Source organism: Montipora foliosa, chromosome 7, assembly GCF_036669935.1.
Source record: "Montipora foliosa isolate CH-2021 chromosome 7, ASM3666993v2, whole genome shotgun sequence".
In the NCBI taxonomy this organism is placed as follows: Eukaryota; Metazoa; Cnidaria; class Anthozoa; order Scleractinia; family Acroporidae; genus Montipora; species Montipora foliosa.
This window is the reverse complement of record NC_090875.1, coordinates 2,458,929-2,476,428: the sequence shown is the minus strand read 5'-3', so window position 1 is coordinate 2,476,428 and position 17,500 is coordinate 2,458,929. Positions and strand designations below refer to the sequence as shown.

At 40.3% G+C, this 17,500-nt stretch overlaps 3 protein-coding genes across 3 annotated transcripts in view; 1 reads left to right on the top strand and 2 right to left on the bottom strand.

The window, feature by feature from the left end:
• Positions 1 to 5,940, top strand: part of LOC138010825 (uncharacterized) — a 6,591-nt gene extending 651 nt beyond the window's left edge. The window contains exons 2-8 of the mRNA XM_068857814.1: positions 550 to 839; positions 1,954 to 2,430; positions 2,519 to 2,742; positions 2,945 to 3,176; positions 3,895 to 3,947; positions 4,918 to 5,013; positions 5,854 to 5,940. Of these exons, the coding sequence (XP_068713915.1) occupies positions 550 to 839; positions 1,954 to 2,430; positions 2,519 to 2,611 (860 nt within the window). The 3' untranslated portion in view covers positions 2,612 to 2,742; positions 2,945 to 3,176; positions 3,895 to 3,947; positions 4,918 to 5,013; positions 5,854 to 5,940. The remainder of the gene's footprint in view (positions 1 to 549; positions 840 to 1,953; positions 2,431 to 2,518; positions 2,743 to 2,944; positions 3,177 to 3,894; positions 3,948 to 4,917; positions 5,014 to 5,853) is intronic.
• Positions 5,941 to 8,642: 2,702 nt separating this feature from the next.
• On the bottom strand, positions 8,643 to 9,416 carry LOC138009621 (uncharacterized). Its single transcript, XM_068856675.1, has 2 exons — positions 9,292 to 9,416; positions 8,643 to 9,063 (listed from the first exon to the last, which is right to left on the bottom strand). Exons 1-2 carry the CDS (start codon positions 9,414 to 9,416, stop codon positions 8,643 to 8,645), a joined length of 546 nt encoding a protein of 181 aa, XP_068712776.1.
• Positions 9,417 to 9,561: 145 nt separating this feature from the next.
• On the bottom strand, positions 9,562 to 12,458 carry LOC138009620 (uncharacterized). Its single transcript, XM_068856674.1, has 2 exons — positions 11,763 to 12,458; positions 9,562 to 9,828 (listed from the first exon to the last, which is right to left on the bottom strand). Exons 1-2 carry the CDS (start codon positions 12,456 to 12,458, stop codon positions 9,562 to 9,564), a joined length of 963 nt encoding a protein of 320 aa, XP_068712775.1.
• Positions 12,459 to 17,500: the final 5,042 nt, after the last annotated feature.

Here is a 17,500-nt window from a genome sequence, read left to right as displayed (position 1 = left end):
GCCCCCCTCCTCTCTTCCCCTGCATAGGGCTTTGTATTTCTCACTTAGGGTGTTCGGGCGAATGTCAGAGGAAAAGAGGAGAAAATATAAATAATTTCTGTACTTTTTAAATGTGTTGTATCTTTCAAGAGGGTTAAATAGCTTGGGCCAGGCCACTGGTCCCCTTCAAGGGTTTAGTCACAATTTCTTACATACTTCCCTCTCCGTTTTATATGGAAGTCCTCTCAGGTGTTCAAGAACACTAATAATTTTATCAATAAGAAATGCTTTTAGTTACTCTACAGACATGTATGTACAATGCTTTTTCTTCTAGGCCCAATCCATCTCATGATCACAAGGGATTCTGTTACAAACTATTCTTGCATTAAATTTTGAAATCCTGTATTACCCAGATATTTAGATGTGTTGATTTAGTACTCAGGCAATTGCTTTGGTTTTGGTTATACCACAATTTGAGGTTAGCTGAGAAGTCTAATTGGTAAGTAAACTGGTTTGATTTTGGTTTTACGACACTCAGCTTAAAACTGTTCTATACACGTTCTATTAAAGGATATGGACATCGATCTAATCGTTGGACTCAGGCGACTTGGCGAGTGGCTCTTGCTATTTATGCACGCTGCCCGGTCCTGTTTGATGACCTCAAGAAGCTGGACATTCTCCAGCTTCCATGCAGGAGATCCTTGGAGAGGGTAATGGCAAAGAGAACAGTAGAGGAAGGTATCCATGAAGAAAGAATCATCGAGCAACTCACTTTGTTTAATCAATTTAAAACCACTGCAGTCCTTAGTGGAAGACCAGAGCCACTGGGAGTTGGAGAACTCTTGTTTGATGAGACAAAGGTGAATAGAGGGTATTCCCTTTGCTTATCATAACAGCCATATTGGTGTATCTGTATTTAAGTTTTACTATATCTTCCTTAATGTTTGGTACATCTACATGCATATACATGGCAATCATCAATGATGTTATTTGAATCATTATAGGGCTCATTGCAGATCATGAAGTAATATAACCTATTTAAATTTTAAGCGTTTTTTTGCTGTATTGTTGAAACATGGAGTATGAACTGAGTTAAATTTGACAAAGTTAAAAAACCTAGCTCAATATGCAGTTTCGTCTGACCCCTTTTGTTATTGCATATACAGTTTTATGTTGTTGTTAGTGTAAATTAAACTGTTACTTTCAGATCCATTCAGTAACTCAAAACTGTTATTGGATTGGTGAAGCCTTTAAAGTGCCCATGCAGTACAAAATAATTGCTGCTTATTTGAAATGATTTTCAAAGTAAAGAAGAATGGAATTTCCCTTATAATTTGGAATATCTTTTTTCATTTTAGAGATATTCATGTTTTTGTATTAATCATGCCAATGAGGAAAGTGATCATGTCATAAATAGCTCCACTTGAACAACAAAATACTGAATCAAGAATATCTCTAGAAATATTGGAGCAGTGATCTTCAAACTTATCAATAGAAATGCACATCACAAGCAAAACAGAATGACACCTGCTATGTTGTTGCCATGGCAGTGCTCTTGGATCCAGTCTCTGTCTGGGGAAAACAAATATCTCCATTTCCAACTTTTTAAACTGGGACAGAGGGTCTTTCTCAGAGATTCACACATGGTTTACATGCATTTTTTCTTACCTCTCCCCAGTAAGATTATTGGCAGTGAATTATCCTCCTTTAAGATGATCTGGAAATTTTAGTCTTAATTGAAACAGGAACAGCAGCATAACTGTTGTCATAGCAATGGCACAGTGGATTTTGTTTCTTTTGTGATTTACATTTTTTTTAATATTTATGGAGGTATTCTTGATTGAGTGTTGTACTATTTTAGTGAAACCACCGATGATGTCATCACTTTCCTCATTTGCATAATATAAAAAATATTTTAACTGGAATTTCTGACCATGAAATGCTTTTGAAATAATTGTAAGTTGTAATTAACAGGTGCAGAGTAAGATTCAGATCCGTTGCACAGATGGTGTTGCCATTGCCTATGCAATGAATGAAAATGACTGGTCATGTCTTCATGATGTTTATGAGTCCCTGTTCATCTCAGAAAATGGAGCTGGTCAAAGGGCAAGTTACGTTCTTCAGACCTACTGGCGGGATATGACATCTGGGTTTGAGTTTGCTGGGCCTTACTTTCTCCGTGAGGTACCCCTGGATGGAAAGTTTCTACATGACATCGTCTTCAAGGTGATCAGTACCCTTGAAAAGTACCGGTTCCATGTCATTCTATTGGTTGGTGATGGAGCTTCCTGTAACTTAGCCCTTTTTAAGAGGCTTTGTGGCTATGCAAATGAGCAGCTCCCAGTAGAAGACAGTGGTGCTGAACGATACCAGTTCAAGGCCAGTTTCATCAATCCATTCAGCACCAGATCAGACAAAACCTGCTTTGTCATGATATGCCCTGCTCACCAGGTAAGGTATTATAATAATTCAAGTATTTAATTATTCTCATGTGTACAATTTGTAACACCTGGGTGTTATTGTTTCTTATATTGTCCAGTTGAAGAACATCATTGCAGCTTTGTACAGTTCAAGGAACAAGGGGAAAAAGCTTTCGAGAAGGGAGGCACTACTTTTGGCTGGCAGCCAATAATTGATCAATATTACAGGGATCAAGAGAGATCTGCAAAAGGTCTGGGTAGGCGTGTCCCTGGTCTGAGGTATAGCTATGTGCAACGTGACTGCTGGACAAGACTAAATGTTATGCCTGCAAAGATAATGCAGGTAAGAGAGGGAAAATTATGTTAAATTTATAGAACTTTATGGTTCTATTCCTTAGCTTGAAATTGACTAAAGAATGATAATTTATGTCATATATACAGATCCTGGCAATAATTAAGGTTCAAATATTTACAATTGAGATGAAGCTTCCATTTTTATGAATGGAACAGTGATAAGTGGTTTTGTCTACTTTTACATTCTACAGCAACGTTATATGATTGCAGCCTTGGAAGAATATGCAAATTTGAGAAGTGAAGGCCCAGAGAAAACTGATGTTGTGAAAGAAACAGCAAGGTACCTACAAGCATGCCACCACATTTTTGAAAAGGGAATCCTTAGCCATGTGTTTATAAGATCCAATGAGTCAGCTGTATTCAAAAACATACAACAGGGATGGAGATATTTCGAAGAATGGGCAGAGGAGCACAACAACACAGGTATGCTTACATCAAAAACTTTATTCAACAAACTGTATTAAGTCATTTGTCCATTAAAAAAGCAATCAAAAGATTGAAAGTCAAACAATGGGTCACTTCACCTGGCTGTCATTATGGTTGAAAATGAAAGCTAGTCTGTTTGATGAGGAAGTGATTCAAATGTTTAACATTCAACATTTTGGAATCAACTTCAATTACATTCACCTTTTTTCATTAGAGCTCCTTTTTTATTTGGCCACTTGAAAGTTAAACTTTCATTGGATTACCAACAACTGTATGCTAGTTAACCAGTAAACCAGGCCATAATAAACACAACACCAAAATACAGTTGTAATTAAAATGATAGACATTCTTATAATTAACAATTATTCGCTGAAGTGGAGATAAATATCCACCACTTTCACTGACACTGAGGTGTATATACCACACAAGCTGAATAACTTAGCAGCCCAAAGAGTAACTTTATTTGCGATAATTTACCAACAAAAGCCATTTTGTTTTTCTTCGGCTGCTCAGAGGTGAATAGTACTTGGTTAATCACCTCCAAGCTAGCCAATCAGCATGCTTGAAAAGTACTATTCACCTGTGTGGTATATAATAATTACTTTTACAGTGTATGTATATTTACAATAATTTTCCCCTTGATCTGATTCCTCACGCCTAACTTTTTGGGGTGACAAACTGGGTTACATCTAAGTTTTCCTTTTAATCTTTGCAGAGTATGTTGACAACTCCAAACGAGCACGTGCAGCAAAGTTTTTAGCATGGCAGGTATTGCTGAATAAAGATTAACTTGTTTATTAAAGTGCCTATAACCCCAAAATATTTTTTTCGCTTAAATAACTCTTTGCACCTGTTTGAAAAGCATTGCGCCTTTTTGCACCTTTTTAGCCCTAATCTTGACTTTTTACAGGCTGTAAGTTACGAAATCTGACCATCATCTGTAACACGACCGAGCAAGTAAGGGGTACGGGTCTATTCCTGGGTTGATGTCACAAACTTATTGTTTACAAAGACTTAATACGATGTAAATCAGTCTGTGACGTCAACCCAGGAATAGACCCATACCCCTTACTAGCTCGGTCATGCAACAGATGATGGCTAGATTTCGTAACTTTTACAGCCTATAAAAAAGTTAAAAGGTGCAGTTTGTTTCGAACAGGTGCAAAGATTTATTTAAGCGAAAAAAATATTTTGGGGTTATAGGCACTTTAACATTATCTTGTTTACTATTTTTTAAATGTGCATTTAAAAGATCAAACTACATCCCTCCTGGTCCTTGGAGGGAAGACAAGTGTTCCCTTTGATGGGGCAATAGTATATATAAACAGTAGCCTCCATTTGGGGCGAAAATATTCTAGGATATTTGTCACTGCTAGAGCCACAAGTCATGATCAGAAGGGCTACAGGGACCAAGAGGTCCTTATATCTGGCCCTACAAATGTGTCCACATTGAACACTGTTTATCAACAGCCTTACATTGAAATCATGGCACATTTTGTTCCTTATGGTTATCAGGGTGTTAAAGAATTTATTTTTCCCTCCCAAATTTCTCAAAGCACTTTTCAGGGTAGGCAAGGTAGCTCTGCATGCACCCTAATAGCCCTTGTAATGGGTTTTAAGTTCTCCTCTGGGTTGATTGGTGAACCAAAGAAAGTTCTTGAAGAGGGGTGGTTTGGTCATGTGGTTTCAAGTATTTCTGGGGGCAATAAAATCTTTGATGAATGCTTTTCTGCTGCAGGAGTTGGTGGGCTTGATGTAGAAGATGCATTCAGCTCTGTTGGAGATGATCTACACCTCCTTTCTTATGAGGATCCCAAAGATTTTTTTATTACTGGTAATAACTTCCAGGATGTCATTTCAAATGTCAGGGAACGGGCAAGCATGAAACAGAAATCAGTTGGCATCTTTGTGTCTGTTGGGAGGACAGTAGTAATTTTAGTTTGGGAAAATGGGGCATGTGCAATTTTTGATAGCCACGGGCATTTACAGTATGGGTATATACTTTCCCATTCCCTACCATCCAAAGAAAACGAGTTAATATTGTGGCTAGCCAAGACATACCAGAAGTTTTACAGCACCTCGATACAGTATGCCCAAATCACTTGGGTGGAGTACAACAGATAATGTGCCTCTGTCATTTCAGAAAAAAAGTACATTCAGTACAGTTAAAAACTGTTGTGTGGCTGAAGTTGAAGTAAATTGATTTCTCCTCCAAGCATTTCATTTTGTTAGTAGATAACAATTCTTGTCATAAAATCTCATTTCAGCCTGGAATTTTAATTTTTTAATGAAATGCTGTGTCTTTTTTAAGCTGGCTGCACTTTGGCATTAGTCATTGGTCACCATTTACATAGGAACAAGAAAATGTGACACCAAAATATATTAATAGTTATAAATAGTCTTTTAAAGTCATTTGACTGCACATATTAAAAACTTTTCTTGATCCTTTATTTATTACATATTTAAAATGGTATGTACTGGTGTGCATGTAACTTACAAAACTTGAGCCATACCTGAGAACTATAGATATTAATTATGTCTTTGTGCTATAAAGACATGCAGTCCTTTGATGGGTCTTTCATTGAATTCATACAATATATTGAGTGCAAGTTTCAAGTTCAAAATAACATTATTCTATCACTCAGACACATTTTTTTGGTTAATTTTTCTGCAGCTCTAACAGTTACTGAGTTGGAGTACCAATGTACCTGATAAGCTGAGTACAGCTCTCAATAAAAAGATCAAAGACCTCTTCAAGCTGTCACTTTGGTTATTCTTTTGTTATATTACTTACTATTGTTTTTCAGTAAAAACGAGACTTGTCATATTATATAAGGCAAGCTGACGTTGCCCTAAGTATAAACTATCACAAAGAGACCACTTGAACTGGTCTGCTGCCTAGAAGAAAGCGTAATTAAGTTTGTAAGATCATATTATTAAGCATCCTTAATTAATTAAGTACGCTTATCGACACTGTAAGTTTTCAGCTTGTCCCTCAAGCTTTGGTCGGCTGAAACGACTTTGCCCTCCTGAATCAGTTTTTTCTCTTCTTGAGCACTATAGAATTCCTTAAATCTGGTATTACATATTCTCTTTACTAGCTCTTGCCATATGGAGCAAGCCCTAATCTCTTCAAATGGTGCTGTGCATGCCCTTTTTGATGCTGCCAAAAATAACTCTTGTAGCTCCTCGTCTAAAGCAACCGATTGTTTTGTCAGCTTCATAAGGTTTTTTGGATATCTCTTCAGATTTTTTTCAGTCAACATTTCTCTTATTCTTTTATCTAACGTTAACAAAACAACAGTAAACTTACTATTGAAGAAAGTCAACTTTCCCTCGTCCAACCTTTTTAGACCCAATGGCAAAGATGTTTTCTCCTCTGCAGAACAGACCATTTCAGACATAATTTTAACTTCGGCTGCATAATTTTCCTTTGTCGCTTCTGAAACTCTCCTGGCTCCTTTCCGCCCATTAACAATCTTTTCTCTTCCTTTCCGTAGTTTGTGCAGCGCCGCCCCAGATACTCTAGCAACGTCCACAAAGTCGGAATCGACAACAGTGTCCGCGCCTTCACTTGCATTTGTTTGGGTTTTCCGTTTGTCAGTGTCAATCTTAATTTGCATGACTGCGCTGTGAAAATTTTCGTAAAGTGCCCAGTAGATGGTGTTAAGAACAACGGCAGCATGAAAGTTGACTTCGTCTGTTTCGTTCTCCTGCAACTGAATGGTGGTGACAATTATCTTTTTCATGTTTCTCCAGACTTCTGATTCCTCCACAGTCAACAACAATTGGGAACAAATAACTGAAAACGAAGCCCTTTTGTCACTGTTTTTCACCTTAGCGCTGGATATTTCGGTGAAAGCTTTAATTATTTTGGAGTAAATATCCCGACAAAGCTTCACAAACATTACCCTGATCGTGTCGCTATTGAGTAGGGTGGACACCATTTGCTTGCGAACTGGAAATATTGACAATGATTTTTCATTTCTTAATTCATTTTCGCAATGTGTTTGTGCACTCAAAACATAAGACTTAAGAGTCTCCTCCAGCCTTTTTACGTCATCGTTAGAAAGGTATTTTCCAGAACTCTTTTTCCTTTTCTCTTTACTGGACTCATTCCCCTGTTTGTTTCTGGCTTTTGGTACCTTTTTCCTCCTTACATCTTTCTGTCCTCTGCTAGGCGATTCCTCCCCAGACATGTCCAACGAATCATTTCCACTCGATAGGTCGGAAAAGTCACTCCACTCGTCTTCTGAATCATCCTGACTTTCATGTTCACTGTCAAGGTCAAGGAAGTTGTCAAGGAGGGCTTGGCTTAAATTTGGAAGCGATACTGCTGAGAGAAATCCTATATCTGCCTCATTCACGAAGGTAATATCGCCCGCCATTTTCCCTGCGCGACATCCGCGAAAATCCTCGCAGCAATGTACGTGCGTGTCGCGCACGCGATGGCGCAATTTGTTCTAAAAATAGAATAATTGTCCCATATCATGGAGCCAACCCCAATACTAGAAATGGCGCGCGCTTACGCTCTCCATCCCCGATTATGGCTCCTGGTAGGACTTAGTCCCCGGCTGATGTCATCTGCAGGGTTGGCGTCTGTCGGCACATATCTCCAACTCACAGCGCCCGCCCCTAGTGTGGCCTCCAGACTACTCATGATTGTGTGAATCTCAGACACCTGGTTACCGACGCATGCTTTGTAAGTGGAGCTCGTTTGGTGGATCCAATGTAGGACTGTGGTGGAGTCACTCCAGAAAGTTATCTTTTCTATCTTTGTAACCATTTCTTCTACCAGTGTTTGAGTTAACCGCACAGCAACTAAAGCTCCCTTAAGCTCCAATCAGCAGATAGACTGTGACTTTAATGGAGCAACACGGCCTTTTCCTGCTATAAGACTACACTCTACTGTGTCATCTATAAACGCTCGTCTTAAGTAGGCACACGCGCCATAAGCATTCTGGCTAGCGTTGCAAAACACATGAAGTGCAGTCTCTTGTACAGGTTTCTGTTCTTGGATAAGAGCTCTCGGAATTCTCACTTCATCAAGCTTTTCTGCTTCCTTGCGCCATTCACGCCACTCTCGTAGATCAGCTTCTTTCAACTCGTCATCCCAGCCGTACTTCATATGATTTTACTTCTGATTGAGAATGGGAGAAGTCCTCGTGGATCCCAAACAGAGAATGCTTGACTCAAGATCTTCCTCTTCGTCGCACCTGGATCATCCTTTAGTTTGGTAAACTGGAGCATATCTTCTTGGGCATCCCAAATGACCCCCAAGGTTCTGTCTGTTGGTAACTTATCTTCACTCAGTTCGAGGAATCGTGGAGATCTATCCTGCTCCGGGATGGTTGCCAAGACGTCTGGGTCATTTGTCAGCCACTTGTGTAGGCAGAAACCTCCACGACGCAACAACTCTGTCATCTGCATCCTCATTTCAATAGCTTCCTCGCAAGAATCTGTTTACGGTAGACCATCATCCATGTAAAAGTGCTGGTAGACAGCTTTCACACCCAAAGGTAAATCTTCCCCATTCTCATCAGCATTTCGCCTCATAGTGTAGTTCGCTCTGGATGGTGCAGACACTTCTCCAAACACTGTTCTCTCGAAGTGGTACACCCTTGGTTCTTCTATCAGAGAGTCTCTCCATAAGAATCTCAATGCTGGCTTATCGCGATCAGGGAGACGGAGCATATGGTACATTTCTTTCACATCAGCGGCCATTGCAATTCTTCCTTCGCAAAACCTGAGGAAAACTCCAAACAGAGAGGACAGAAGATCTGGTCCTGTGCAGATCTTATCGTTCAAACTTTGTCCCATGAATTTTGCTGATGCATCGTAGACTCTTCTGAGGCGATCAGGTTTTTTGGGATTAATGACAAATCTGTGTGGTAAGTACCAAGTCAGTTTACTATCGCACCGTACTTCCCCTTCACTCAGTTTCTTCACATAGCCCTTCTCAATGTCATCCTGGATTGACTTTGCATATCTCTCTCTGATCTCGGGACAGCTCTCAAACTTCTTCTATAGGGATTGTAGCCTCCTCTTTGCCATTCCGTAATTGTTGGGCAGAGATGGTTCCTCATCTCTCCACAGTAGACCTGACACATACGCATCTTCATTCACACTCTTAAAGGTTGTCTTTTCCATCAGTGACAATGCTCGCTTGTTCTCAATTGAACGGGTTGGATCAGCTAGCTTGACCACGCCCAACGTTTCTATCTCTGACTGAGCCATGACCAGCTGCTTCAGCTCCTCATTTTCAACTGAACTTCTTTCATACACTTTGAACCCATTTTATGGAGATGCCACTCTTCGCTCACCAGGTAACCAATTAGTCACCGCCCATCCAAGTGGGGTCTCAACTGCATAAGGTACCCTGTCAAGTTCCGGTTGACCTGAGTGTTTCAGAATTTGTTTTGGTAGAGTTGTTAGCTCCAATTATGAGTTGCACTGGACCCGTGTCAGTGTCACGCAAGTCCAAGTTCTTCAGATGTTGATACTCATGCTTGATTGTTGACCACTTCAACTTCTGATCCGGACCATTCAGGCTAGGAATTGTCTTCACATCTCGCAAGGAGTACTTGACTTCCTCTTTTCCGACTCGTGGGACATGGCATTTCTTGATGTGCTGGGAAGCAAACACCTTCTGATCATCAATCAAAGAGCTATAAAACTCGTTCAAAATACGAACGTGTATAAATAAAATCTATAATAATTACAGCCATATAATACAATTCAAGTCTAAAAACAACAAAAAGCCACATACTAAAAACGTGACTTGGAAAACTCTAAAACTCGTTCTAAAAGCAGTTAAAAGCTACGATTGTACACTATAAGACACGTTCTAAAAAACTGCAATCCTGCAATTTACTTCTGAAGTCACTAGAATCACTCGAAAGACGCACATGAGAAGGCAAACTGTTCCATAACTTAGTTAATGAATAAGTGACAGAATTCTTCTTAAATTTACAATTAAATTTAGGTAATTCCAAATTCAAGCCCTCGCCTCTTAGCCTATACGGTGTATGCCTGTATTTAAAAAGGCTAGCAATATATGTAGGACCCGTACCATTTAGACATTTAAAAAGAAGTATTAACGCATGATGTAAGCGCCTACAATATAAAGATGTCATGCTAGCCGCAGTGAGCAGTTCGTCGTATGACATTGACTTGTTGTCCCCGATTAATGTTCTCAAAATATAACAGTTGCCATCTTCGAGACGGTTGCGTTGACCCGTACCTATGCCTACAAACAAAGGACCACAGTATTCGAGATGAGGTAATATAAATGCTTTATAAAGTTTTATCATTGCATCATGAGGAAGAAAACGCCTTATTCTTCTCAGAGCAGAAGCCTTGGCATAGGCTTTCTTTAGTTGATCTGATATGTGTTCTTTATAGGATAAGTCCTTGTCTAAAGTTACTCCAAGAATCTTAATAGATCGGAGAAATTCTATTTGAGCATTATTAAGAAATAAAGAATAATGATAGGCACAGGGTCCGACAGATAATGCTTGAGTCTTAGCACAGTTCACTGTTAAATAGTTGGACTCAAACCACGACGAAAGAGCCTGGAGATCCTTGTTGAAGGAAAATTCTAGAATGGTGGGAGATACATCTGACAGGTAGGCAGTCGTGTCGTCAGCGTACAGCCGCAGTGAGACATTAGGAACACAAAAATTCAAATCATTAATGAATATGTTGAACAACAACAGACCTAATAGTGAACCTTGAGGAACGCCAGGTTTAACTGTTTTGAAGTCAGAGCATACGCCATCTAATCTGACACATTGTTGACGACCTAGCAGGTAGGTGGACATCAGTTCCAAGGCACGTGTAGAAAAGCCATAGGCCTTCAACTTCGCGAGCAGAAGGCTATGGTCTATGGCGTCAAACGCTTTGCTCAAGTCCACAGCGACCGCCGCTACAGCTTCCTTGTTATCAATACTGCTCCTCCAATCTTCCGTCATTTTTAGCAATGCAGTGCAGCAAGAGTGAGTTTTCATAAATCCAGATAAGTTTGAAGACAAAACGTTATGAAATGCATTCCAAGTTTGGTCGTAAATGACTTTCTCAAACACTTTAGATAGCGAAGTTAATATTGAGACAGGGCGGTAGTTTGCTTTGTCCGTGTCAACTCCCCGTTTGAAGACAGGAGTAAGGCGCGCTTGCTTCCATTCAGACGGCAATGAACGATTCAGGATACAAAAGTTGATCAAATTAGTCACCTTTTCGGCAAGTACTGGGGATCCCAAACGCAAGATTCGTGGTGAAATGCCGTCTACCCCAACTGCCTTTCTCGGATTAAGGTGATCTAAAATGTTACAGATATATGAAGTACTGACTGGGGAGTAATTAAACTCGCTTGAGAAACGAACATTGCTTATTGCCCTTATACTCGGATGGTCAGTGTAATCAGTGTCAGATCTATGCCCTAGCTGGATAATATTGGCAAAGTAATCACTAAAGACTTCGGCCACACGCCCAGGGTCGGAAACAACGCCACTGTCCTCAACGAGGATGACGCCTTGTATGTTTTTACCTGAACTAGTTGGCAAAAGGGGCTTCATTTTCCTCCACAGATGCGTATGGCGCATTTACTCCTTGAATTTCGAGATCTACCTCTTTGCCTTGAAGCCCAAGTGAGAGCGCTAAGCTTTCATCTATAAGCGTTGTGTTACAGCCTGAGTCATGCAATGCCATCACCTGCTGTTTTCCTGTTTCTCCAAAGACAACTATGGGAGGTACTTCAACCAAAGCAAGACCACCAGTCTCACAACCTATGTATGCTGATTGTTGATACTCCTCAAAAGGCTCCACAGCCTGACGTGGTGATGAGTCTCTACCTTCCAGGGAGACAGGAGCTGGGTTTCTCTCAACTTCTGGCACTTGTTCTGATTCATGTTTCGCTTTTGCCTGTTCAATAAATCTCAAGTCGACTTCATGTACAAGGGTATGATGACGCATGTCACAGTTTTCAACTTTGCATCTATTCTTACTACGACATTTACGCAGACGATGACTGGGTAATAGACAACATAAGCATAGTTTGTGTTCCTCGACAACTGTCTCCTTCTTTGAAAACATTCTCTGAAATCGTTTGCACTCTTGCAAAGTGTGATTAGTGGACTGGTGAATTGGGCACTTTGTTCCACAGCTGGCATGTAAAGATTCTCCCGTGGCTCCTGCAAACAGCCCAGGTAGGGATTTGTCAGCTGCCTTACGCCTATCAACTTTAGATGTATCTGAATGATTCCACTCTCTCTTCTCTGGCATCCACTGCTGCTTGGACTCACTAATTTTTGCCTCTTTCTCTAGTCAATTTGCAAATGAATCCCAGGTTGGCAATTTCGGTTTTCCTTCAACAAACTCGACCCATCTCCCGCAAAGGCGTATGGGATGTTTAGAAACAGTTGCTTCAGGGACTTGCGAGCTAAGCTCGTGAAGAAAGTTATGCTCTTTGAAAATGCCTATTAATTCAGAAACTATTTCTTGATACTGCCGGATCTGCACACTATTTTCTTTCACTATGGTCGGAAACTGATCTATACGTTTCTTCGCAGCTGATACCACTGTGTATACACGACCAAAACGCTCCTGGAGCGCAGTCCATGCCTCCTCGTATTTATCTCAACCTGGCATGAATTTCGCTACACATGATTTTGCACTTCCATCCACAGAATCTAACAGAAATTTAAGCTTCTCTGTTGCATCATAAACTTCCTTTTATCCACTTCAACATTAAATGCTGCTTTGAATTTTGAGTACTCAAGTGGATTTCCATTGAACTTCTGCACGCTTGGTTTAACGATTTTCATAGAGGCTGGCAGCATTTTCTCAAACAACTCATCTATCTTTGACGTTTGCACACTAGGGTCTCCTGTGGCAGAGGTTTTCAACTCAGCTTCACCTTTAGCAATAAAAGATTCACATGTCTCTTTTTTACGGGGCTCACTAGAAACCTCTGTTACGACCTCTGGTTTGGTGGATTTAACTTTCTCCATGTGAGGTTTTTCAACAACATTGTTTTCAGTAATTTCCAGGTCTAAGCGTGAGACCCGATCGTTCACACTGTCTGAAGGTAATTCATTTAACTCTTCATCAATATCACCTTTATTTGACATACCTTCCTCCTGGGCGATGGCATCTCCGAACTCATATTCCAATCTTGATTCTTCAGCTTTCTTTTGAAGTTCCAAGAGCTTTGCACGCTTCTGTTGTTCGGCTCCCAGACACTCGATCTCATTTGCGAACGTTTGCTCGGCTATTTTTAGTTCCAGTGCTAACTTCTCAGCTCGCAATTTCTTTCTCAAAACGGAACGTTTACTTGAAGTAGTAGACTCACTTGGCATGAACAGTCGAGGTGTTTTGCCTTCTTCTCTGTTCGAGGGACTCATCTTGGCACGACTTGAATGACTCTTCCACAGTATTGAACCAGGTGGTTCGATGATAAATTTTACACACAATTACACACAGTTTCACAGCTGTCTTACACCTTGACTCGGCGATTTTCCCCTTGATTTCACAATATCCGGCTCGAAGGACCAAATGTCGCTGCTGGGCGACGATAAAACTCTGCTGGTTCGTTTTGTGCAACTTTATTCTCCGATTTTACATTCAGAACGTTCAACAACATCACTTTCTCACGCACATTTTGTCAAAAACTCAACTCATCTCTTTTACACGTGCGGACGAGGTCCCTAGCAACGGGCTGGCGTCATTGGTATCATAGCAACGCGACCGGAAATGAAAGTTCAGGAAGCAGGAGGCACAACAGTTTTAGATGTTTGGGTGCTTGATTCCGCAATTTGAAGTCCAATGAGTTTCGTGGTAACTTCAGACACAGGATCGCAATGTTGGCCTCCACGTTCGCTGGCACTTTCAATATTATCATTCGATGTCGATGGAAAATAAAATTCAATCTTTTCTTTGCTATCTCCATTCTCATTCAGCTTTGCTAATTTAGCAGCTCTCTCCATTGACTCCCTTTCGTGTTGTCTTTTTCAGCGTTCTTTTGCTCGTTCGCCTCACGCCATCTGTACCTCGTCATTGCTGCATGCTACTTTCTTCGAATGGCCTTAATTGAATGTAGGCACCCAGTCACCGTTCCATTTATCCCAAAAGGCTGCCCGTTTTCCCTGTACAAAATGTTGGCAGACTAATGGCTAATGGCAGACAACCACCTCCTTTGTCGCTCAATCGACAGCTCTTTGCAGGCTTCTTCTCTATTTTTTACCAATGCAGGAACTCGAAATAAAGAAATTTCTTTATCACGAACAGTTCTAGAGCGACACTTCGCCATTAAACACAAGACCATGATGAAAATAAAAATGTTTTTGTCCGACATCTAAGCAGAACAGTAGACCTCGTGTGTTTGTTTACGCTTGGTTGTCCTCCAACATGGCGGGTAGCAACGGTTGTCATGTGGGTGAAAACCGAGAATAATTTCTATTTTGGGGAGCAGGAAAGGCACCTCATTTTTCCTCAATACAGCACTGTCTGATAGGTTATTGATCTCCCATTCATCTAGTGACTTGAATACTTCCATTCTCCGGCAAAGCTCAGGAAAATCCCTGTAACAAGCGGATGGCTGTTCCTCGGTGTCCAGATCTTTCATTTCTGTTCGAGCAGGTCTCGGAGGCGGTTTGGTGCTTTCATGGCTTTTTTGAGGCATGTGAAGCTTTGGTATGGCACCGGATTGTGGCTTCCTTTTGGTCATTTTCGTGGAATGAACTGAAGTTCAAAATAAAAGGAATCGGGTTTAAAATGAGTGGGAGAAAATTAAATGAGGCTGACAAACATGACAAAGTAACGATGACTATAACTAGTTCTTCAATAATAAAAAACATCATAACTTACATATTTCTATGTCTTCAGGAAGACAATGCTTTTCACAGAAAAACCCTATCATTCTTTATCCTTTTCCTGAAATCTTGATCAATCTCTTGCATCTTAGTTATTTCCCTGAGCCAGTCTGCTCCCCATTTCTTGTGTGGTTCATCCTTTGCCGCTGGTAGCTGCCAAATACCGATTCCTTTCACCCTTCTTCATGTTCCACAGCCAAAGACAGTGCAGTTTTCACCAGGCATGTTTTTTTACAATCTTCTCCAGCACTTTAAACGATCTTATTACTCAAGACAAACAGAAAATTCAACACACTTTACCTCTCCATCTATTCACCATCTTGAAAATTTCATGTGCACGGTCAGCATCACATGATCAAGTAAAAACCTCAACAAAGACATGCTCCTTTGAAGTTCACCGGCTTTCCTAACCAGTCTCCCTCTACTATGGTGTAACAGAGGATCCATGATGCAAAGGCGTTTTATCCAAATCACCATTATCTTCTTGAGAATTCCCTTGCAAATCTTCCTCTACTTCCTCCCATTCTTCCTCTGCAAAACATTCATCAAATTTTGTGATGAGAAAATCTCATCCTCGCCTATGATTTGCTCCCGAGCTTCTAGCCACATCTCTTTAAAATCTTGGTCATTATTTAGAGATTGTATTCGGTTCACCACTTCTGTTTGATCGGAACAACGGGCAGTACTTGCCATTAAATTTTGAATTAAAGTGTCAGTGTAAACTTCGCCTTGATCTTCGCGGTCATGGTCATGGTCCGTGTTTTTTCCCTACTGATTTCAGGTTGGCTTGCCTCCTGAGTTGTAGGAGAAACATTTTTGCTTTCACTTCGCCTCATCTCAAACAGGTACAAATGATTTATCTTGTGTTGTGCACAAGGGTCATTTCGAAATTGACATTGGAATCCCTGACGTTAACTAGTCCGTGTATTCGCACAGAAAATGAAAGCTCCACAAGATGACTATCAAAGGTTGCATTTATTTCGACTCTGACAAAAGTGTACTGCCAAAAAGTCGTTGCCTTTGAGAGGGCCATTCGACGTTGGGGCTGAAATCGAAATTGACTGGAACACTGGACAAGGAGAGAAAGAGAGGAACATTGCTGATTCTTGCCACAGGAGAGAAAAGTAAGCAAGTCTTCTTTTCTCTTTTGAAACATTTTCACCCAACAGGAATGCTACCTTGGAACGCTTATCCTGCAGTGAATACAAAATCAAAACGTACTTGAATGGGCTGAATTCCCCGCTAAAATACCCTCTATGTAGAGTTATTACACTTTTATTAATTTTTTTTTCACTTGTGATTTACAACAATGCTTTCAAATAATTTGTACCTGATTAGAATAGGATCCCTATCTCTCCGTCACTAGTTTTAAATTTTGACTGCACAGGCCCTTTCTCTTTGGCGCCTTTATTGCAAATTTTAACTGTTATATGAAGTATGCATGATGGAGCATCACTTTACAGTGAAAGTTAACAAGTGCAATTACATTTTGACCCAATGAAAGTGTACCTATACGTCTGCATGAAAAAAGTAGAGGCAAAACTTAAGACACAAAAACATTTTAACTGAAAGCGAAACGAAAAAACAAAAACAAAATAAAAAAAAAAGGTGAATAAAATCTTTGGAAATAAACTGACAATTGCATGCTTTTCTCATTTTTAAGCTCATACTTAAGTTGCAAAGTGAACTGCCACTATCAGTTTTAGAGAATTAAATGGAATGACCCATCCTGCACATTGTATCTTCTTTTTCTTGGAACTTCCATGATCAACAGACTTACGGTACATCATTTTATAGATCAGAATAATTCCTTAGACGAATATGCAGAATATGTTAGTAAGAGAATACGAAAATGGGTAGAAGAGGGAAAAGTCTCTAAAGACGAATTACAGAATTCATGAGGAAAGTGCTATGGAGAAAAGCAAGCGAAAACATAAGGTGAGGAAGAGTAAATAATCAGAGTTAAAGAATGCCGAGTAACAGGCTTAAAAGAAAGACCTGGTGACGAAACCATGGGAGCAATTGAAAGATAAAGGCAAGAGTAAGGAGAATGAGCAGAAAAGGGCGCAATCTGTGACACACTTCAGCGTACATGCTGAAAGAGGAACGTTGGACAGTTTACAGATACTTTCTGCTAACTTTCCACCAGATTCAACAACTAACATACAGTTAATTGAAACTGACGGTGACATACGATTGCCTCCCTTTACCGCAACCTACGGTAACAGGCTACAACAACCACAATTTTCCAATCCTGAAAACCAACTTTTGCCAATCAGACAGCAGTCACCGTTAGCAAGAACAGAACAGAAAACGGCTACCCTCGGTGATTACAGACAAAAATAGCGTGGACAACAGACAGCAGCTAACGCTTGTAAGTACAGATCAACACCCCTTGACAGCGAAAATACAACAGCTTTATTTGGCAAAAAAAGAACAACAAACAACCTTTGA